Below are 23,569 nucleotides of genomic sequence, written 5' to 3' on the forward strand. Positions count from 1 at the left end.
CTCTCTCGGACCCTGACAAAGACCATTCCAGTGTCTTGTGCCCATGGGGACGGTGTGGCCTCCACGGACGACAGCACCCCCGGAGAGGAGAGCAGCTCGAACTGCCAAGTAGACACTTGGCAGGGCTCAGATTTCCTGGACCGGATGGCAAGCCCTAGCCCGGAGGCCCGCGCAGCTCTGGCGGGGCACAGGATGCGCGGTCCGGCGTCCGCAGCCCCGGCATCCGCCTGCGCTCGGCCCGCGGCGCAGCTGCCGCAGATCCGTGGGGGTGCCTGGAAACACCGCCTCCTGGGTGCCTGGAAACGGCAGGAATCCCCGTCCGGGCCCCAAGTCCTCCCCCAGCGGGGGCCACGGGGCGGAGTCGCCCACCTGTCATCCGAGACGCCCCACGTGGGCCAGCTGGGGTGAGGGGCGGGGGTTGAAGGGAGAGAGAAAAGGCAGAGGCGGCGAGGGAGGCTGAGTGAGAGTGGGGAGGAGAGAAGCGGGGAGGAAAGGGGAGGAGGAACGAAGGGAACTCTCGAAAGCTGCGCACAGACGGAGCGAGGAGTCGAAGGAAGAACAAAGTGGACCCAAGGCATCCAGAGAGGAACAGGTAAGGAGGGACAGGTGAACAGGAGGGAAGCGCTGAACTAGAGAGAGTGAGGAAAGGAGAAGAGGCGGGAGTGAGGAAAGGCCTGCGGATAAGGGAGGAAGGTAAGATGAAAGCAGAGCTGAAGGAGAAAAATCCGAGGGTGAGGAGGAGCGGCGGTCCTTCAAGGAGGGGCGAGACAGAGCCTGGGGCCGCTGCGCCTTTAAGGTTGCTTAGGCGACGGCTCTGGCCAGAGCGAGGCACATTGACGTCAACAGCCAAGCGCTGATTGGCTGCGGCCGGGTTGTTTCCGGTGGAGCCGCCGCGGAGCCGCTATCGCAGAGTGGAGCAGGGCAGGGAGGGAAGTGCTGAGAGAACTCAGCAAGCCGCAGGCTCGCACTTGCAGTCCCGCGCCCTTCGCCGCCCGTCCACAGGTAAGTGGGGTCGACGAGGGTCCCCGGCGCGGGGAGCCTCGCTGCCCCGCCGCCCGTTTGGGGGAGCTGGACCGATCCAAGATGGCGTCACGGGGAGCGACCTGCAGGGGGACGGCCGCACCCCCTGCCCCTCCCCGGCCCCAGCAGGCGCCTCCCCGCAGGCCTCACTCCCGGGGCCGCGCCCCCGACCCCAATCCCGCACCTCCAAGGTCCCCAGGCCGCGGGAGCGTCCGCTCCAGTGCGGGGTTCCCTGGCCGCCCCGCCCCCCACGCCCGCGCGCTCCCCCCCACTTCGCGTCGCTCGGGCCCCCGGCCCTCCGCGGCCTTCGCCGGCCCTCCGCGGCCAACGCGCCCCCGCCGCCTCCGCCCCCGCGCGCCGCGGCCTTCTCGCTCGCTCGCGTTTTCTGAAGGACAGCAGCTCGATTTTGCCGGAATCGGCCGTGGTTCCCTTCGGCGTTCCGGGCTGGTCTTGAGACCCAGCAGTTCTCGTTTTCCTCCCTCCTGGCTCGCCATCGCCAGCAATCGCGTTGCCTCCTTCCCGCGATTACCCACCCCACACACCCGCAGTGATTGTAGCCTGACTCCTGTGTTTCCTTTTGTCCCTTCCCACCGCCCTGCCTTGCCCGATTTCGGCCCCCACCCCCACCCCCCCAGGCCTCCTCGCCGCCACTGTGGCCTTCCGACTAGAGGAGGATAGGGATCTGCCTGCCTTCTTCATTTTGTGGCCGCGACTCTGGCATAAGTGAAGGGCACTCCGCTGTCCTTCCTCTCGAAAATACGCGGTTAATAACCTCTCAAGCCCTCCCGCTCAGGGCGTGTGTGATGTCCAACGACGTAACTACTGGAGAGAGTCCCAAAAGGCTGGTCTTTTCAGAGGAAAGCAAGCTCGCACTTCCTCCAGGTGACCCCCAAAGGAGGTGTTCCTGGCTGGTCTTAACGGGGTGCAGTCTGCATCAGCAAGAGTTTCTCGGTGGTTTTAAAGGGTGCCTCGCATGTAACCCTTTCGAAACAGTTTTATCACAACTGAATTTCCAAAAGAGAGAATCTTGTGTGATTTCTTAAGAGCAGAGACAATTCATTGAAAAATTTTGAAGTATTCAGTAATTTTGAGGGGGAGCAGCTAAATTGTTGGGCTCTTAAGACCAAGTATAAATACAGAGTCAGTCTAGGTATATTGGATTAAAAATCTTAAGGCCACGAAATTCGGATATTCAGGGGTTCTAGTACATGGCGACTACAGTATCTTGGGGGCATTTTTGGTAATGCGCTACCTTATTACTACCCGTGTCATCTTTTTGGTCTTTTTAATACATTGCTTTGTTTCAAAGAAAGAACCACTTTCACGTCTTAGACCCAGTTCTCTCGTTTCTACCAACCAGGGGTTGACTTTGAATGATTTCTCTGGTCAGTTGAATACATGTATTGATATTCCTGAAATATGTCTGCATGTTTTGAAACATAAAAGATATGATTTATCATTGTTCTTGGTAGCCTTCAGTATTATTTGAAATGTAGAAAATTCTACTGAAGGCGATTCTTAGTTCTCAGCAATGACCTGGAAAAGTGGCTGCTATAAATCCATTCTCAAGTGAAGGACCTTTTTTTTTAGTGTTTATTTCTGAAGTAGCAGCATGGTTCTTGTTCTGTGTCCTCTAAGGTATGTTGTCCGGTAGCTGCACACTTTCTCACGGTCTGTTAATCTGCTCTTTATTGACCCTTATGAAAGTTGTCAAAACAACATGAGTAACAGTGTAGCACTTGAACTCTTTATTCTGGCATTTCTTCTTTTACATTTACAGTTTCATTTCAGTGGTTCGTGTGCATATTTGGAAAAGTCTGATTATTGATTTCAGTTGCAGAGTGGAGGGGACCTTGTTTTTACTTCTAATCTTAATTGTTTAGTAATTAGGAGTTAGAAGGAAAACAGCTTATAACTGTTGTTAAATGACTAAGGTTTTATTCCAGTGTAAGTTTAGCTGCCCATTGTTATATCTCTATTTTACTTCACATCAAGGTAGTTCGAACCCTCTAAAATTCATTAAATGCAATTTGTTATTGAATCTTCATGTAATCTTAAAACTTAACATATTTTAATACTTTTTTGTCCAGGTGAAGAAAATGTTTTGACATTTTTTCCTGTCCAAATCTTTTATAGTTTACTTGGTAAGGTTTTTATTCTTCTATTAAGGATTTTCTCTCTTACTAATGAGTAAGTGTATTACAATTAAGGGCTGGAATCTGGTAAAGGCGTCTGGAATAAAAGGTTGCTTTTAAGATTCATCTGAGGTTCCTTTGGTACTTAAAAATTTTTTGATTGCGCTAGTAGTTGGCTAATCAGATCCCTTGCTCCCCTGGTTTGCTGGGTGACATTAGGGCCTCCCCTGGGATAGGAGTTCCGTATACGGAATGTCAGATGTTCTTCATTGTGCTTACTTGCTTTCTTCACTTAGGGCCTGCTCATGTGCCCTTGTGATTCTCTGTCCTGTTTACCATTTACACACTTCCCACGTCATCATGATTTCTTTTACAGGGGAGAACTGAGTGAAATCCCCTAAGGGCCTGACTCCTCAGCAGCCGCCTCTGCCGGGGACTGTAGCTCCTACTTCCTGCAGCCGAGGTTGTTGGCCTCTTACTGTTGCTGCCTGCAGAGTCTGGATCCTGCCACAGCAATTGAATGAAACACTTCCTTGGAAGAATGCTGGTTCTGTCCATATCTTATTCCCTAGCCCCACCTCCCTTTAAAAAAACGTCTACTTAGGGAGGAACAAAAATCCTTGTGAATCAGCCCTAATGAATTTGTTAAGTCAAAGGCCAGATTGGCATTTGCTCTTTATAAATAGTTTACATAAGCATATGTTTTTTCCTTGTAGAGAACCATGGCGTCTGGCAGCTCTGCCTCCAGCGAGGAGGAGCGCAGCCTCCGGGAATGTGAGCTGTACGTGCAGAAGCACAACATTCAGGCCCTGCTGAAAGATTCTATTGTGCAGTTGTGCACCGCCCGGCCGGAGAGACCCATGGCATTCCTCAGGGAATACTTTGAGAGGCTGGAGAAGGTAAAAATAAGCGTGGGGAGATGAGGAGACGACCCTGACAACTGTTCAGTGTAATGCTGTAGAATGTCACCAATTTGTAGCTTTTGGAATAAAAAGAATTCTGAGCAAATAAGTCTAAAATAGGATTTGAAAAAAAGAAATACAGCTAAGGCTGTATTTGTAGCGATTTCTAACTTTGTAATCAGAGTTTATCAGAAAATAAATCCGTATGCTAAGTTTACTTGGCTAACAAAAGGTTTCCAAACTTGTAACTGTTTTCTTTGATACATAAAACTGGCTAAAATAACTGATTACAATTGATCAGATACAATTGAGCAGAAGTAGTACAGCATTTGTATGAAATGAGAAATTCTATAGTACTTGAAATCAGTTAATACTTTCTTCTTTAGCAAAGCAAGTAAACTTAACACTTATCCCAGCCTTTTAAACCCAAGGTAGTGAAACATTTTAGTCTGGCTTGTGAGTGATGTATCAGAAAATCTGAATGAGTGAAGTCCATTTTATTGTAGAAAATATCTCAGATGAATTGACTATAGAGCAGAGATCAAGGTTGGTGGTTGTCAAAATCTATTTTATTTACAGTATTGGTCAGGATTTGTTTCTACTTGAAATAAGTTAATCCAGTTTTGATTCTTTGTTTTTCATCTTCATTGTGTCAGTGTTACCTAAGCATATGGTGTATGTTTTTCTAAGCAAAATGATAAGTATGCGTCAAGGACAATGCTTTTAATTCCATTCCCTCAATAAATGATGAATAGGGAAGTCTGGATTGTTAAATGTTTTCAGTAGTTTGATTTGTTTCTGTAAATCAGCGAGATAAATTTATAGGTTTTCTTATGCATATTGAAGCTTTGATGTGGTTCATAATGATTATGAACCAATTAAGAAGCATTTCTTAGGTATATGATCATTATCTAATTGAATAATGGAAATATTTGTAATATATCCCATTGTTTGGACAGTTTCTTAATCAGCATAGTTTATTAGTAAAATAATCTGTTTATACTACGATTATAAAATATTTGGGTGGCTCATTGATCAGGCACCTTACCAATAACAACAACCAGCCCTATAAATGTAGCCATGCTGTCTTGGAATTATAGTAGGAAGTTTGGTGCTCTCTTTATTAAGCAATTTTCAAATAGTGAAATTTATCAGAGCCAGGCTGCTAGGGGCGTTTTTGTTTGAGATAAAGTGTGTTCCTGGAGATCTGGTTCTGAAATGGGTCACTGTAAGGTGATCCTTCTTCTCTTTGGACATCAATAGAAATCATTAAATGAGGGGATGAAGTTGGTGAGACATTAAGCATGTGTCTTTTTATAGGGAGTGTTGAATGTGTGGTGCTAGTTTCAAAGCCTGTGCTTACATAGCATTGGTTAAGCACTCCCCAAGGGGGAAAGCCAGACATCCTTAGTTTCTTTGCAGATGGGATTGTTAGATGTAATGTGTGTTGGCTTCTTTTAATAAAAGTCACAGCTTAACAGACTTTTCCAGTACAAGGGTCTTTGTTCACTTGCATGCATTCCTTAGCCAGGGCTGAATATAGATATGTGAACTTTTAAGTAACTAGATTTTCAACTTCTAAACAGGTCATTATTCTGTACATTAGGTATTAGGTTTATATGTCTGAAAATACAGTCGCATTGTTGCCTTTTCCTTCTCTGTGTTAACCAGGGGTCATGTTTCTGGTATCCTCAACCACTCAGTGCGTCAGAAACTCACAGTTGGTCTATTGAAGTATTTTACTTCAGGCCATCATCTGGAATTTGAGTTCTGTTTTATGCATATATTTATTAGAACCTTGCCTGTCTGATAGATGAGAGGAATTTTAGTAGCTACAACCATTGAGTGTCTCCTATGTGAAGCACTTTATATACATACATACTCATTATTTCAAACGTGTGAAGTAGGTGACTATCACCATTTTACAGGGGTAGCAGATACAACTAAGAAATTAAGTAACTTGGCTACCTGTGGTCATACAGTGTAATAGCTTTTGTAGCAGCAGCACTCCTCCTTGGAGTTTCAGTGGCTTACTACAGAAGGCCTTCCTTGGTTCCTAGTCGTATGCGCTCTTCTGGGCTCAGCCCATCTTGTTTTCTTAACTCCACAGTGTGGTGTTATGGGGCTGAGTGGAGGGAGCAGCCACTATATAGAGCACGCTGCTCCCAAGGCAGAGCGGGGACAGAAACTTCAGCGGGCAGAGCCACACCATACAAGCGGACGTGGTATGGCACGTCCACTTACATTCCATGGCCGAAGCAAGTCATATGGCCAAGCCCCATGCCAGTCGGTGGGAAGTGGACTTCACCTTCAGGGAAGGATGGAATGGCAAAGGCTGGGAGGGAACAAATAATTGTGAAAACGTATTTAGTGGTAGGGACCGAATCTGAACTTAAAACGTTAGACCATTCAAGTATATGACAGTGACGGAAGGAGAGAGGACCCTGGATAATGCAATATACAGATGATGCATTATAGAATTGTACTCTTGAAACCTATATAATTTTATTAACCAGTGTCACCCCAATGAAAAAAAACAAACATTAGAACGTAATGTTATTAAACCAGTAGGTAGCCTGGGAGGGTTTTTTTGTGTGGGGGGTGGGGTGGGATTGTTTTAATACATGAAAGAAGTGAAGAAGGAAGAGACTGACAGAATGACAAGAATAAGAACAAGGATATAAAAATGTAATACATATTATATATCAATCTCAATGGCTCCGAGTCGTTAAGATTAGGTGATATCTGATTTGCTGTTAAAGATAAGAATCCATGAAACACTGTTAAAATCAAAATGCTTTTGGTACTTCAAAATTATCTTAAAAATTCAGTTAGAATACAGTTCCAAATGAGATGTTATTAGTGAAATTTTTAATGATTTTTTTGTGAAATTCCAATGACACATTTTGGGAGTAGAATTTGTGTTTTCATTTATACTCTTAAACTTTGGGAGAGACTTGTGTTTTTTAGGTTGGTGTTAATAGGGAATGGGGAAACCTTACTGGTTATTGCAATTACCAGAATGAAAATGAAGTGAGTTTGCTAAAAAAATTGTCTGCATATTCATACATGTTGAAAATTTTGCAGGTCCAAATGGGTGTAACAATAAAACATCTCTGTCTCACTCGGTTGTCTTCCTTGAATGCATCCAGTGTTCCATAGGTAGTATATGGGCATTTACAGACAAATTCATATATAAAAGAGCTTTCTAGTCTTTTCCAGCACGTGCATGGCATTCCATATTATGGGCATAGTGTAATTTATTTAATCACTCGATTGATGACCAGTTTGGTTGTTTCCAGTGTTCTATTAAAAACTATGATACAATGAATAATTTTGTTTATATATCTTTTCTCATATATGTGCACCTCAGAATAAATTTCTAGAAGAATTATTGGATGATTTCGTTAAGAAGTAAATGCATTTGTAATCAAATATACAAATATTCTAAAGCTATTTTTGTTATATGTTTTTCCTTTTAGCTTTCTTTTTTTAAATTTTTCCTTTTATTTTTCTAATTGAAAATTAGGAAATCCAGAGAAATGAGAAAAGCAAACCCCTCCCTCTAAAAAGTAAAAAAATAAAATTCAGGCGTGGTTCTACTAATAGAAATGAACACTGTTGCTACCATGATGGTAATTGTTCTGGACTTTTTTTTTTTGCATGTATGTAGTTCTTTTATTTGTCTTGATGCCAAAAGGAGGGCTGAGTACCATGCAAGAAAAAAAAAAGTAGGCATCTCCTTTATTTCATTTTTATCAAAAAATTTTCTGCAATAAATGCTAATAAGTTAATTTTGAATTTCAAAGATGGTTTAGAAAAATAATGGAGAATGAGTCAAATAAGAAAGTAGTGGGTAACACATTCTTGTTTTTTCATTTTTATTTTACGTCAGGCATAATAACTCGTTCTTTACAGAACTGAGAGGAATTTCTTCTTAAAGGCCCTAGATTTGAAAAATAAGAATGTTAAATAGTTCATCTGTTTTTATGTAAATTGGTTTAACAAGAAGTTTTTAAAAGAAGTTAAACTTTTTTTTGGTTTAACATCAAGTGTAAATACTACTAATAAAGAATGCTTCTAGCTCCGCTGGGAGAAGTATTGTTAGATTTGATTACTTAAATTCTTGGTTACCATCACATTCCTTGTTTGTTTCTGAGACTCCAGCTAGAAATGAATTCCATGGGCTCAGGACCCTCTTACTGGTGTTTATATTTTCCTTGCCTAATATAGACTTGACCTGCAGATCAAGAGAATGCTTATTGAATTAATGAAATAACCCAGTAATCTAGACGTCTTTGGATCACTACTGTGCTTAGATAACATTCTTTTTTGGGGGTGGGGGTTTCATGTTATCTGCAGCAGCACACAAACACCCTCATTTCCCAGGACTTTATTCTGCAGTTCATTACTGTTGTGTGTATTACAAATTATTGTTAATGTATTGCTATAATGAGTAATTTTTTACTTGTGTGTTATGTGTCCTTGCAATAATTAATGGCTTTTGTTCATTAGTAAGTATAGCATCGCTTATCATTTGAGAAACAGTACAGCCCTTTCAGAGTATTTTCTTATCAAGCTCTAGTCCATTTTCTCCCAATTGAAATTGGCCTTTCCCCTTAACTTTCAAATTGGTAATAGAGGAAGAGATTTGAAGTGATTGAGATGGATGGACTCTCATTGGAATATGAGAATACCAACTTTACATCCTGAAAGATCTCATTTTATAAATCTGTAATTATTTTCAGGAAGAGGCAAAACAGCTTCAGAATCTGCAGAAAGTAAGCACTCGTGGAGATTCGAGGGAGGATGAAATCTCTCCTCCTCCACCGAACCCTGTGGTGAAAGGCCGGAGACGACGCGGAGCCATCAGTGCTGAAGTCTACACGGAGGAAGATGCTGCATCCTACGTGAGAAAGGTAGCCTTGGTGTCTGCACACTGGGCCAGCGCTTTAGGGACCCATGTGGTGGTCCTGGTGTCTTTTGATGAATGTGTGCACAGTTCTGAATAGTAAAACACAAACAGGATGGCTCGGACTCCATCCTGTATGGTCCTTGGGTACTGGGAGCAGTACTCAGAGTGATTATAAAACAGAGACTAATTGCATTCAGGGACCTTTCTTTTCCATGTTGTTATTTTGCGGTAGAAGCAGGCAGTACTCCTTTTTCTCTTGAATCATGGTGTCAATTTTTTGGCATCCCGTAATTCATTTATCCTAGAAGCTTCATTTATCCTAATGGGCTCTTCCTTAGAACCTGCCTGTTATGTCAAGTTATGCTATTAGCCTGAAGGGGGAAGAGAATTGTCCTGGCAAGAGGCTTGTGAAACTAATAGTACATGATCACAGCTTCAAAAATGACTAATTGTCATAAAATGCTTACTTTTGCCTCAGAATTTGGTTTGTTTCTGTAGTTGTTGCTGACTGGGAACCAAATACCAACCTTTAAATACCAGTCTGGCTGTAGGAAAGAGGATTAATTAGTCAATATTTGTTGTGTACTTTCTGGATCAAAGGTAGTACAAGTGTGTTATGTTGAAAATATTTAACTCAAAGCAGTCTTGTTTAAATACCATAATGTAGCTTGACATTTAAATGAAATGCAAGTTACAAGCATGAAATGTTTTTGGTTTATGGAATCATCATTCTTTTCCAGGTTATACCAAAAGATTATAAGACAATGGCTGCTTTAGCCAAGGCCATTGAAAAGAATGTGCTGTTTTCACATCTTGATGATAATGAGAGAAGGTAGGTACAGGTTCTTTGTTACACTGTTTTCCAGTACGGCTGTCATCCCAAACTAGTCTCATCAGTGTTGCAGGTTTTAAGGCTTATTGTTCACCTGATGGCAATATGGGCTGAATATCTGGGAACTTTACTTTCAAGGTTAATGTTTGAAATCCATAGAAGAGGTGCATGAAATGTAACACGAGGCCTTTTATCCCTTGCAGTGATATTTTTGATGCCATGTTTCCAGTTTCCTTCATTGCTGGAGAAACTGTTATTCAACAAGGTAAGAGCTGCTGCTTTCATGACCTGCAGTATTATTCTAGGAGAGGTGACAAGACTGGGATTTTTCAGAATTGAAGTTTGTTTTTCTTTTTCAGCCTACCCTTTTCCTTCTGTTATACTACTGGATTTTCCTACTTGTTTTTTAAGTTAAAATTGAGCTAAAATGCACAGTTTCCCTAAGAGACTAGTATTTCCCTAGCATCTGTTAAAATTTTGTTGATAATAACTGTTAAAGGAAATTCCGGAATTTCATATTGAATGTTATATGGCATTTCAGGATCATATATATGTCATATACCCTTTATATTGATTGTTAACCATTCATAAAATAAAGTAGGAAATAAGCAAAACACTTCTGCATTCTTCATCATGTAGCTCATCTATTTGTGGGGTTTTATGCCTTCTAGTGATTCTTACCTTTTTGCCCACATATACTAACATGGATCTAATCTTTTGGGTATTTCCTGCCTTTTTTCCTTTCTTATTTATCTTATATTTTCATGGGTCTTGACAATCCATATATTTATTTTCCTATTTGTGACAATGTGAGATTTTGTTACTTTCTTGTTTTGTTGTTATAAATGATAGGCAGTTCATATTTTTGTACACATATGTGGCTCTTTTTAGTTATTTTTCAGAGATATTCTTCATGAGATGACTGAAAACTTGATCAATTTTATGACTTTTGAAATATATTGCGGGACTTTTTCCCCCTGAAAGACTATGTAAATTTATAAATATACTCTTCTCTCGTAGCACCAGTATAAAATAGTATTATTTTACATTGACTTGATAGTTTCTATTTGTATTTCTTTAATTTGTAAAATGCTTTTAACTTTTTTACTCTCCTTTAGGTGATGAAGGTGATAACTTCTATGTGATTGATCAAGGAGAGATGGATGTAAGTTTTCATAGGAGCAAAAATATGCTGATAATTTTAAGTCCGTGTACTGATAGTTACTGCTTCTAAGAGGTTCTGAAGGGCTGTTACAGCCTGTGCATGTCAAATTTCATCAATACCTTTTGCCAAACATTTTAATGACAAACGTTTTAAAGGTAATTTCTTTGGCTGGACATGCAGTTCAGAACCCTTGCATGCATGCTGTGGAGTAAGGTGGATGTAAGGGAAAGCCTGTGTCCAGTCGTCGGCTATGAGACTTGGTACAAGTTTTTTGATTCTGTAAGTTTGGTTAGCAGATGACATGGGGATAGTAATAGCATTGCTCTTCAGATTATTAGAATATTCAGTGCCTTATGCAAGTAAAGTGCTTATTAGCACAATGCTCAGCACGATACTCTTAAATGTATATGGTTATTATAAATGCTGAGATCTCCCTTTTGCCCTCATCATCCCCAAAGAGTACCTTTTTCTTATCAGATAATTTAACCAGGTAAATCACAGACACTCTAAACTTATTTAACTCATTGTCAGAAGTCAACTATTTTGCTCTGCCATACTGAAAACATAATATATTATATTTTAAAACAAAGTTCAGGGTTCTGACTCCTGCAAAAGGTTTGCAGGTTTTTAATAGTTAGGAGTTTGTATATGTAGAGAAAACGGTCCTTTGTCATTTGCACTTTAGGTCTATGTCAACAATGAATGGGCAACCAGTGTTGGGGAAGGAGGGAGCTTTGGAGAACTTGCTCTGATTTATGGAACACCAAGAGCGGCCACTGTCAAAGCTAAGACAAATGTGAAATTGTGGGGCATTGACCGTGACAGCTACAGAAGAATCCTTATGGTAAGACACCATGGTTTTGGGGGTGTGATTTAGAATTCCCATCTATGATTATAACTAATGTTTAAATTGAATAATTGAATAGTAACACCAAATTAAAATGAGAGTGAATTCTTTGCATTGAGCCCAATTTAGCAGCATTTATTATACTGTTTGAAACAGTGATCTTTTAGAACAAAAGTTGGGCCAGAAATAACATGGGAAACAAATGTGTGTACGAAATGGTCAGCTCATGTTTGGAACACTCCATTTGCCGATAGATGCATCTTCACTTAGTGAATCTTTACACATCACAGATAGTCTGATAGGTGCTGCTGCTAAGTGCATAAAGTTATTTAAGGCCACTCAGAAGCTACCAGCTTCCCTAACCGGAAAGTGGGTTATCAGTAATGCAAATGTCATGTCCCCTCTCTAAAGAAATAAAATAATAAAACCACTGGGACTTTCTGCTGATGTAGTCAGACTTTTTGAGAACTTGGTGACAAATTTATAAGTAGCTTTGTAGGCTTAAACCCCAGCTAATGGCATTTGTCATCTTAAATGGTTTTCTAAATTTGTGCACTACTTGTCTGGCTATTTGACAATATGCAGTTAGATGTGCTTTGAAAATTTTCTGTATTTGGGGTATGGGTGGAAATACATACATATTTTAAGTATATAAGTTGCCAGGGCAATTTACTGTGTAAAGAATGTTTATTGTAGGGGACTGTGTTTCCCCTTTCCCCCCCCAGATATATTTAACAAACTTTGCAGATAAGACAACTTGGTTAAGTTTGGGGATGTGGCACTTCTTTGGGGGTGGGAGGATGGGCTATAAGTGGTAGCAGTTTTATTTCCTTACTTCTGTGGAGGATTGGGGTTGTGGGAAAGAGCCTTGGCTGGAAATATATTTAGCTCTAGTGATATACAAGTATATTATTTGCTTGTTTTTTTGGAGAACTTATCATTTACTTTTTTTGGCATTTCACTAATTGGTGGTACTCGGAACTGTCTTGGGCTATATATCTGGTGTTTCTTTTAGGAGCAAGTTATTACGAGCTTTCTATTGAGCTAAACAGAGGGGCTTACCCTCTTCAACATGAAGAAAAATCGTGTATTAAGAAACAGCAGCACGAAGCTGTGACTTCTCTTTTTTTAATTTGCTTGAAACTTTATTCCACAGCATTATATGATAATTACACATTTTGACATGATGTTTGTTACTTTTTTCATTTATAGGGAAGCACTCTGAGGAAGCGGAAGATGTATGAGGAGTTTCTTAGTAAAGTTTCTATTTTAGGTGAGTTTTGGAAGATCGCATGGAGAATTATTAAATTGAAGTGTTAGTGAAACTTAAGCAGAACCTGTTGTATTTCATAAAAACTACTCTAGTTATCAATTATGTTTTTCTAATAGGTAATCCAAAATTGCTTGAAATCCAATTTGAAGTTGGAATAAGGAAGTCCATAAATACCTGGGTTTGCGGGGCTAAAGTGTTTCCGGAACCAATTACTTCTTTTGTAAGACATTCGCCCTTTTACAACACCAAAAGTTATTGAAAATGTTGGTTCTCTTTGCGAAACCTTGCAAAACCAGTTATTTCCAATTCCAAGTTTTTACTGTAATTTTAAAGTGTGTTTAATTTGCTCGTGTGTCACAAACCTCTTAATTAGAAATGATTGGACCAGGGAAAAGCCTTCCGGAATTATGTGCTACGCATTTCCCCTGGAGAGACAAAAAGGCTGAAAGTGTTCCCCTCTGACTGGACTTCCACAGTTATTCCTCCTGGGGCTTCTGTCTCTGTTGCTCCGTCAGAGTTCCTGGGCTAAGGAAAGTGTTTCCAAGAATGTATTTCCTCTGTAGAAAGACTAGGTGTCGTTTACTGGCTTTCTCTGAAAAAAAATGCTAGAAGTTTTGTTTGAGATTTTGGAGATATGTATTTTTACAACCTGTTTGTCACTGAGATGGGAGTTGGTGATTTTTATTACATAAAGTAAAATGTCTTCTGCCATTGTTTTGTAACGGTGAATTGATCCCCCCCCCCTTTTTTGATCCCTTCTCTGAAATGGTTACATTTTCTTTTCTTTTAATTATTTTTATTATGAAATACACATTTTTTGGAATTAGTTTCAGCTGTACAACACAGTGCAATAGTTATACTGTTTACCCTTCGATGGTTACATTTTCTTAGTGTCTTGGGTATTAGTTTGGCCTTTGGGAACTAAAGTTGTTTTCTAGTTCTTGGTTTCATAAATGAATTCAACTGAGGATTTAAATAGATTATTTTTGTGAACCGCTGGAATAATATGGATGATGACACTATTACTTTTGGATCCTGTAATTATAGGTTTGATTTGCATTGATGGCAGTTTTTAGGAATACTTAATGATAACATTTTTTTCTTTAACCACTGGGTGCATTTGGTATAAATGAACGTGGCCACTGGGGATGCTGAAGTAAGGATCTGAGGGTTATCTGTAAGTAATGGGACCTTGCTGAGATGAGAGGGAATTGAAGATAGGACCATGTTTAGTCTGAGACACTGCTAGAGTATTGGATGGGCATGGCTATTCAGTTGATTGTCTTTATACTTTCTGTTTGGAAATTTTTAGCAGTACCAAGTAATGTAGAGGAATTCTTTTGATTCTTGCTTTTCAGAATCTCTGGACAAGTGGGAACGTCTGACAGTAGCCGATGCCTTGGAACCGGTCCAGTTTGAAGACGGGCAGAAGATTGTGGTGCAGGGAGAGCCAGGGGACGAGTTCTTCATTATTCTAGAGGTAAAGACCTCTGCATTTGGTACTTTCAGAAGCTGTATGCTCTGAGAGAAAGGAGGGGTTAACTCTGATTCACACCTTTAGATTCAAAGAATATCTGACAGTTTTATTTAAAAATTGCCTTTCACTTTGAAATGCTGTTGTTTGGTTTCCGTCAGACCACCACATTTTAACTGTGTTGGAGTCAGAATTCTGGAAGGGTTAGTTATTCATGAAGTAATAGCCAGATTCTGACCCACTCAGATTAATCCTCATGCCAGCTAAACAAACCATTTAACATGACAAACTAGGATGATTCTGCACCACATTTCTTAAAATCATGTGTGTGGGCCATTTGGCACCCAAGGATCAAAGGCAAATATTTAAATTCTATAAGTTACTAGGTTTCATAGTTTCACAATCCATGGAAATGTATAGCAGATGCTCTTGACTGCCAAGTAGATCCAAAACCATTTTCTATGAATGTGGCTCACTAGATGGTAATGTGTTTTATTTAACCCGAGGTCGAGGGACTGTGTAAGGGGCCAGGTGGGAAGTATGGTAGGTTTTGTGAGCCCGAGGCTTCTGTCGTGAAGACTCACCTCTGTTGTCGCAGTGCAAAAGCAGCTGTAGGCACTGTGTTCATGAATGGGTGCGTTGTTCCTATACAATTTATGTATAAAAGCAGGTGTTGGTATGAGCTTGGATCTGTGCTCCCTGCCGCAGTTCACTAACCTGAGTCTGAACCTTCAAGTACTTTAGCCTTAGGAGACGCAGGGCCTGCTGGGTAAATGGGAATCAACGCTCATGCAGTGACCCTTCAGTCAGCTTTTAGGTGAACACAGAATTTGAAGTAACCACAGAATCCCTTTTTGTTTTTGGCGAAGCGCTTAAAATTGCATGGGATGTTTTATGTTTAAAATGACACCCTGGATTTGAAAGTGTTTGTTTTGCTTTTTGGTGATTTTATTGTAGGGGTCAGCTGCTGTGCTGCAACGTAGGTCAGAAAATGAAGAGTTTGTTGAAGTGGGAAGATTGGGGCCTTCTGATTATTTTGGTATGTAGATTTCCTCACAGTTCATATGTAGTTTAAGTCACCTTTCAGTGTGATAACCGTCTTGCATAATTTGTCTTTTTATTCTCTTGAATGTAATTTTTTAGTTGCAGTCTTCTTTGCCTCTCAGAGAAGTAGTGTGAGATTTTGACCTTTACTCGGTTAATAATTAAGTTATTGATTGTCCCATACCTATCAGTTTTTTTTAAGCGCAGACGTGGTGTGGCCTGTACTGTTATTAGGAGAAATACGTATTTGTTTCCCCTTTTGCTCAGAAGTGCGCCTCTGAGCAAATGTTCCCCGTGGAAGCTAGCTGCCTCTTACCCTTCTCGTTCTCCTCCTCCAGGTGAAATAGCACTGCTGATGAACCGTCCTCGTGCCGCCACGGTGGTGGCTCGTGGCCCTTTGAAGTGCGTTAAGCTGGACCGACCTCGATTTGAACGTGTCCTTGGCCCATGCTCAGATATCCTCAAACGAAACATCCAGCAGTACAACAGTTTCGTGTCACTGTCTGTCTGAGATCTGCCTCCTGTGCCTCCCTTTCCTCCTCCCCCAGTCCACGCTTCACTCTCGCAGACGCTTTATTTCCCCTATTTGCAGCGCCACGTTGGCCACTGGCATCGCAGCTTCTTGTCTGTTTATATTAAAAGTTGCTTTTGTTGCACCGTTTTTAATTTGGAGCATTAACTGAATGCTCATGTGAAATAAATAGAAGGAGTTCTACGGAGACTTTGCTGTGATGCTTCTCTTTGTGCAGTGTTAGCATTCAGCCTGGGCAGGACTGCCATGCTTTCTGGTGAGGGCAGATCCCTGCACTAGATGAACTACCAGAGTAACAAGGTAACAGTGCAAGGTTTTTTTTTTTTAAGTGACGTAATTTTCTAGTTATCATAAGCATATTTTAGACCGTGGCCATATATGCTGTATTTCTTTATACAATAAATGATTTCTCAGTAAGCTCTAAGAATTAGGAAAAATGGATATAAAAGAATCTTAGAAAGATATCTGCCTGTATTTAGATTAAGGGTGGGAAAATGCCCATTTTTGCTAATTATCAGATAGATATGATCTGTTCCTTTTTTTTTTAACCAGAATTTTTGTTTGTCAGGCTGATTTGCCTGGTACTGTTGTTTCTTCTCCAGTTCTGAAATACATTCAGGTGTGGCTATCTACACCTGCCTTTTGAGTTTGAAGCTAAATCATAAGCTGCATATATTGCGTTATGATTTACCTACATCTGCCTCAGCTCACAACTCCTGATTAGACCTTTATCCAGCTGCAGCTCGTGCCAAATGATCATCAGATGCTGGATTGAGAGTAAGCATTTGAGGTCTGCACTCTCGGTTCCTGACTTAGACCTTTGGGTTGGTGTACATCTTTCTGTTGACTCCAGGATAATCTTCTGTGCTCGTTAAACACTGATTCCAGAAGATTGGATTTGCTGAGAATAGATAGACTAGAGATGGAACACATGTCATAACGTGTGGAGCGGATGTTACAAAAGGAAGTGCCAGGTGGACAGGGTTCAGTGTTGGGAACGTGGCCCCACTCAGTTCACGGGGGCAAGACGTTTGGGGAGATGTTTTTTACTTTGGTTTGACCTTTTCCCCTCCTTTTTACATCAGCTAGAATTCATGGTGGGTTGGGGTGGGGTCGGATGTGTCTGTGTTGTTTCAAATTGGTCTAAAAGGCCATCCTGCTGAAAAGTTCTGCTTTCCTGTGTAGCTTTATTTCTCTGGCAAACTTTTTTGTTTTTGTTTTTTAAAGAAAACTTGTGTTTTGAGTCTTAACTGTATTTTAGTATTTTCCAGCCTTATCAACTTTATGTTACATTATTCCATGTGCACCAATGGTACCTAACAGTTCATTTTTATTGTTATTTTTTAAAAGAAAATCTCACAGTTCCATAACGTAGGCACTTTTGTTTTCATTGTGATTTATATATAATGTAGGGTTATGTTTGGGAGTGATTGCAAGCATTTTTCCATCTGTATGCAACTGACTGATTATTAATCCCCTCTCCTACCCTTTCCCAGGTAATTTAAATTGATCATGGTAGATTTTTTTCACAGATTTGAACGGTTTTTAGGTTGTTGCTAAGTTTGGAGTATAAATCTGGGAAAAAAGTTTTATTTACATTTTAGTGTGGGATGGAAAGCCACCCTATTACAAATTTTTTATTTTCCCAAATAATCTATATTAAATGAGGGTTTTCTGATCTATACTTTGTGTTTAGCTACCTTTTTATATTTAAAAAATAAAAAATAAAAATTATGTTCTTATTAGCGTAAAGCTTGATTTGATCTTTGTTTAAATGCCAAAACTGTACTTCAGTGAATTATCTAGAATGCCATAAATTTGCACAGTTTCATATATGTATAGTATAACCATGTTCATGTATACTTAGATACATATAATGCTTTCGAAATGAGTTTTGCTTTTAAATCATTTGGCTTGCTGTTGACTCCCCTTTGTAGTTTTTAATCTAAGAAATTTTAAGTCTAAATTTAAAAATGATCACATTTAAAGCTTTATCTTCGTGCAATCTGAGTATATGTGAGAAATCATGATTGGCATACTTTGTCTTAGTGAATATTCAGGGCTTTAGAAGTTGTGATTTCTGGGTGTGGTAAGTGATTCTCTGCAGTCTACTGCTCTAGAAAGCATAGATGGCCGAAGGACCATTTTGTTTGTATCGTGTCCTGGTTACCAGTCTGATTATACCGTGTGTGCTAATATACTCTATTCTTTTTGTTATAGATTGTCTTAATAGTAGGTCAAGTAATAAAAAAAGATTAAATAATTTAAATTCTTAAATGAATCAGTTTTTCTTCCCTTTCTCCTTTTCTTCTCACCCTCCCCCAGCATCTCCTAATCTGGTGGGCAAGAATGAAAATCAAGCGAATTATGGGATTGGTGTTTTGAAGAGTCACATGTTTGTTTTAATGGTTTCCAAGTCAGGTTGTCAAAGAATGAATCTTACTTAAAAGGGTAATTGCGATACAGCGGATCTGTTTACCGAGTTATAGAAGGAAAAGATTAAATCAGAGGCTGAAGATTTCCTTTTTATCGAAGACAGCCTGGTTCTCTGGCCTTGAAACGCTCCCAGACTTAATGGGGAAACATTATTTCCGAATCAGCAAACTTTTTGGTTCAAATTTAATATATTTGCTTAGGTGTGCTTATATATTTTGCATGTATAAAATGTTATTTCTGATGTCTATTCCTCAGGTTTCAGAGAAGTGAGATGATTCATAGTACTCATTACTATATCAGTATTAATTTCTTGACATCCAGTGAACTTGGAGCTGCGTTGTGTTCTGGAACATCCTTTAATTTGTACTGCTTTGTAACACATGCACCATGTTATGATTTAGTAATGCCTTCCCTCAACTCACTGGAGTGGGAACCGTTAGAGTTACAACAGAATAGAACTAACGGAAAATTTCCTAGGTTGATTGTACTGGTTACAGTTTCATCCTCATTCTTAAAACATTGGCTCATATAGAACTGTTTTTTAATGACTTACTAGTAAATATTGACAGTTCAAAATTGAAGTAGCATGACATCAGTTTTCTTAATACTGTGTTATCTGCACCCACAAATTAATAGCTGAACCCTTTTTGATTTTTGTGAGGCTTTGGCAGTGTATGTCTAGATGGGTTAAACAACCTTGCGAAGCATTTTATACGTTCCCCCAAGGCAGCTATCACAATAGCTATTTAGCTATTAAAGGCTGTAGATAAAATAGCCTTTAAAGGCTGTAGATAGGAGAGTTGAAAAGGGGGAATCTTGAATCTCTCTTTTTACCGTAGGTGACTTTCACATAGAAATCAGTATTTGTATACGTACAAAGTTAGAACTTGTCTTTTGACCTAAGTTCAGAGCTATGACCTCATTCCTGACTCAACTATTGTGAGTCAACCAAAACCACTAACGAGCATAGTATTTTCATTTTGTGCAAGTTCTGCCAATTTAGCCTAAGTAGCTTTGTGATATGAAAAGTCACCACTAGATGGAGAGCTTTTTTATCTATCATCTTTGTGGATCTGAAAATGAGTTACAGTTGAGTCTCATTGTTCATGGATACTGTATTTGCAAATTTGCCTGCTTGCTAAAATGTATTTGTAACCCCTAAATCAGCACTCAACAGCCGTTGCACAGTCATTCCCAGACATGAGAGGAATGGTGGTGGATTTGAGTCTCTAGACATGTTAGTGTACCAGCTCAGGTCAGACAAGGCGGTGCTCTGCCTTTTGTTTCAGCTCGCATACTGTAATTAGATGTCCTTTTCATGGTCTATTTAGGTCCAAGATTTTACATTTTCATGCGTTCTGTTGGTGATGTCACTGTTTAAAACGGCCCCCAAGCGTAGTGCTGACATGCTGGCCAGTGTTCCTAAGGGCAAGAAGGCTGCGATGTGCCTTATGGAGAAAAGATGTGTATTAAACAAGCTTCTTTCAGGCAAGTTACAGTGCTGTCGGCCACGGGTTCAATGTCAGTGAATCAACAGTATATATTAAATGAGGTGTCTTTAACACACCTTAATACACATAAAACGAGATTATATATTGGTTGGTTGACAAAATGTAAGCAGCGGCTCCCAGGCACCTAAACCCTGTGTTTCCTGTAGGAGCTAATGGTTCAGTCTCCATTCATTTAGTGCCTGTGGTGACTTGATAGACCATAAAACTACCATGAATAAGAGAAGCAACTTTTTTATAGTCTCCAAACTCCTGACTTTCGGGAAGTCTCTAATGAATTCCTTCGAGCCCCTTTCTCCACCAAGTCACGTGCTGTAGAGTTCCTTTCCACTTTTTAGTCAGTAGTAACGTGAACAATTTTTACATAGAGACTGGAAAATATGTCATGGGAAGTTGAACAGTGGTTCAAAATGAACACTTTAGAAGAACTTGATAGTTCTTAGAGCCTTGTTTTCTGCCGTTTTCGACAAATAATAGTCTTAACTGGGTTACTAGTGAAAAAATAATGGAATGCTTAAGTGAATAATTAGGTACCTGGGTACTCTACGTATTGTGGTCAAACTCAGTTCTGTTTCTCTCATTGAGTCAAGTACACCAGAACTTGCATCATAGGCCATTTGAAAGCCGGTCCATTGCTATTGAAAAGGCTCGGTCTGAGATGGAATGTAGCTTACCTTTCACACGCTCTGTGATTTGGAAGTCCCAGACCACTGTGCTAGTCTTGGAATGTCTTTGGCTGACTATTTTTCTCTCTTCTGTGTGGAATTACCCGGTCCCTCCCACAGAGGGACATACTGGCTGGAAGTAAGAGAAGCAGTTCACGAAGGGGACGCCTGGGCTGCAGTAGTCACCCCAGTACCAGAAATCCCTGTGATTAAGGTTCCTCTATTAAAGGGTTGGGTTTTTTTTTTCTTTTCTTTTTTTTTTTTAAGCAAACAAAGATCACTTCAAATATACTGTTGGGTGTCTGTATTACAGTGGAAAGAACACTTTGGAATAGGGTTAAGTCATTAAGTTGTATGGTTTTCATTAATCTCTCTGAGCATTATTTCTCTTCTGTGTGCATCGGAGTAGGGGACTCTGTCTGTTCGGGAGGGGTGGCACCTGTGTGTCGATTCGCACGTGGGGGGTGAGAGCTCAGTGAAAGGCAGTGTGTTGCTATCATGGAGACATAAGGTTCACAGGCAGTGTACCAGTGATGGGGGTACCAGGGCGGGTCAGAACTCCCCTTGCTTGTCCTGTCGGGGCTGCCCTCAGACACACTGCAGAAGTCTTGGGTGACAGATGTAGCTCTTGACCTTGTACCCTCTTTACTGTCAGCTTCTTTCTACCCCCTTCACACTTCGAGCCTCTGGCCTTGATCAGAAAAGTTGATCTGATAAAATTAGGAATGTTTACTTGTTGACTGATCACTCTATAGGATGAATATTTTCCTGTCATTTGTGTTTCCAGTCATGAGTTGTGGAATAAGAAACAAAGCCTCCTATTGAGGAGTTTCCAGTGTCGGCAAGTCAGTAAGTAGGGAGAAGGTTGGGGAGACGGGGAGTCCCTGACACATCCACTTGTGAGGGAGGCTTGGAAAGTAAACTTGCTGTGGTTCTTTGGGAGCACGCAGCTGAGGGGAAGGGCATCTAGAGTGCCAGACCTCCAGGTGGCGCCTGCTCCTCTTGGGGCAGGTTAGGGGGTGGCTCCTGGACCTCCCAGGAAAGGACTGTGGTTGGCGAGCTGTGCTAGGCCTCAGTCAGGCCCGTTCCAGCGAGACCCGTTCCTGGCCCGTCGCGCCTTCAAGCCCACCCTTGTTTCCCTTCATTAAAATCCCTCCTGTTTCTGGATGCTAATTCTGACATACTTCACGTTATTTCAGTTGATATTTAAATACTTTTCAGATTGGAATCTCTCTTGTCTGGATATTCTGAGCACACCCCTATGTTACTTTTACCCCTGTAATAACATTTCTTAGAAAGGAAATTCAGGGGACTGATCAGTTACTAGTGACTATTGTCCTCAGATTGGGCCGCAGTGCCTGGAATATGAGTAGAAGGTGTGAAGGCTACTTCGCCCAACTTTGAGAATCACCAGTTTTAGACTTTCTCGGCTGTTTGTGATATACCCGATGTTTTATCTGGATTGGAAATTACCCTTGTAGATATAATAAGGACCTGTAGGTCAGCTAGGTGTCCACTGGATGTCCTTTTATTTTATTTGTAACAGTTAATACTCTCAGGAGCAAGGCTTGCAAACCTTTCAAGCCTGACCTGTATCCAGATTTCCCAGTGGGCAGGAGATGGTCTGAGGCCTTGGTGAAGCAGTGCTTTCCGGGCAAGAGGGAGCCGTGGCAGCTCGCTGGAGAAGCAGTGCTCCCGGGAAGACAGTTCGCGGATCCCATGTCTGGCTCTTTCAGCGTTACCCCAAGGCCCTGCTTGCTTGCTGAGCTCACGACCCAGGACCTCCAGCACTGATGGGCACCAGGCAGCAGGGGTCCGCACTCAAGTGCCCACCGCTGGCTCCAGGCGTAGTGTGTGAAGCTGGCCTCGTCCAGCCCCTAGCTTGTCAGGCTAGCCTGGCCGGAGTCTGGGGCCGACTGTCCTGCTGGGCCATTGGCTATGACGCTCTGCTCCCCGTGGGCCTCTAGGCACCCCTCCACTGTCCTGAGGATGATATGGAGTCTCCGATCCAGGGCAAGGAGGTGGGGCTCCGTGAGGATGGGGGTGAGCTGGTCCTCGAGCAGTGACTCCCGCATCATGTCACTGAGCCTGTAGTCAGCTTGGGCCAGCAGCTGCAGGTGCAGAAGTGTTTTCTTTTTGATCCTGGAAAGACCAAGTTGTAGGAACCAAATAAGTAAATGTAAAGAAAATGTCTGAACGTCTTTCCCCACAAGAAGCTGTTGGAGCTGATGTTCCGAGAGCCTCCCCCCAACGCCCCCCCCCATGTCTTCCCAAGCATGTTGGAATGAAAAACAGGTAAAAAGGGAATGGAGAAAAGATGACCCAATATTTTGCAATCCTTTCCCAGTTGCCTTTAGGTCAAAGGCCCCCTGAGCCATTGATAGTTAATATTATAATGTCACACTGATGCCAGACCATATGCATCTGACATTGCTGAGGGAATCAAAACCGAAGTGATAATGACTTTTCAAGGAGAGTTAAAGCTATGAGAGAAGTTTCTAGTAGGTGAAATGAGGAAGTTGGCCATCCGAAAAGCCCTAGGTACTGCCAGCCTCCAAGTTCCTCCCAGCTTTATAACACTGTCAGATTCTCAAACCAGAGGGATGAGATTGGGGTGGGACCCATCTTGACTTAAGGTTTTGATTTCTTTTTGTGCAGAAATCGGACTTGGACGCAAATGTGTAAGCAGCCTCATTTTCCGACATTTTGTCAACTGCCTATCCTCAGGAGGGGGGGAAGGGAGGCAACCAGGGAAGCTCGTTTAAATGAACCCAAGAGGTGGCTAAAGAAAATTCAGGCTCTGTTCTGAGTGTCCCAGCTG

At 41.2% G+C, this 23,569-nt stretch overlaps 2 protein-coding genes across 3 annotated transcripts in view; one reads left to right on the plus strand and one right to left on the minus strand.

Annotated features, from left to right (window-relative positions):
* Positions 1-446: 446 nt before the first annotated feature.
* Positions 447-17,065, plus strand: LOC109380304 (cAMP-dependent protein kinase type I-alpha regulatory subunit). 2 transcript variants are annotated; one of them, XM_019637748.1, is made up of 11 exons: positions 447-592; positions 3,872-4,054; positions 8,806-8,976; positions 9,713-9,804; positions 10,008-10,069; positions 10,923-10,969; positions 11,655-11,813; positions 13,029-13,089; positions 14,448-14,569; positions 15,521-15,602; positions 15,946-16,326. In XM_019637748.1, the coding sequence occupies exons 2-11, from the start codon at positions 3,878-3,880 to the stop codon at positions 16,116-16,118; spliced, it is 1,146 nt and encodes a 381-aa protein (XP_019493293.1). In that variant the 5' UTR covers positions 447-592; positions 3,872-3,877; the 3' UTR covers positions 16,119-16,326. The 2 variants fall into 2 exon arrangements, with proteins under 2 accessions (XP_019493293.1, XP_019493292.1); XM_019637747.1 differs by lacking the exon at positions 447-592 and adding an exon at positions 859-1,002 and having other exon boundaries at positions 15,946-17,065.
* Positions 16,725-23,569, minus strand: part of FAM20A (FAM20A golgi associated secretory pathway pseudokinase) — a 46,014-nt gene continuing 39,169 nt past the window's right edge. Inside the window, exon 11 of the mRNA XM_019637746.1 lies at positions 16,725-22,890. Within this exon, the coding sequence (XP_019493291.1) occupies positions 22,626-22,890 (265 nt within the window). The 3' untranslated portion in view covers positions 16,725-22,625. The remainder of the gene's footprint in view (positions 22,891-23,569) is intronic.

The sequence above is a fragment of the Hipposideros armiger genome, unplaced genomic scaffold (assembly GCF_001890085.2).
Source record: "Hipposideros armiger isolate ML-2016 unplaced genomic scaffold, ASM189008v1 scaffold_34, whole genome shotgun sequence".
NCBI classification, from domain to species: domain Eukaryota; kingdom Metazoa; phylum Chordata; class Mammalia; order Chiroptera; family Hipposideridae; genus Hipposideros; species Hipposideros armiger.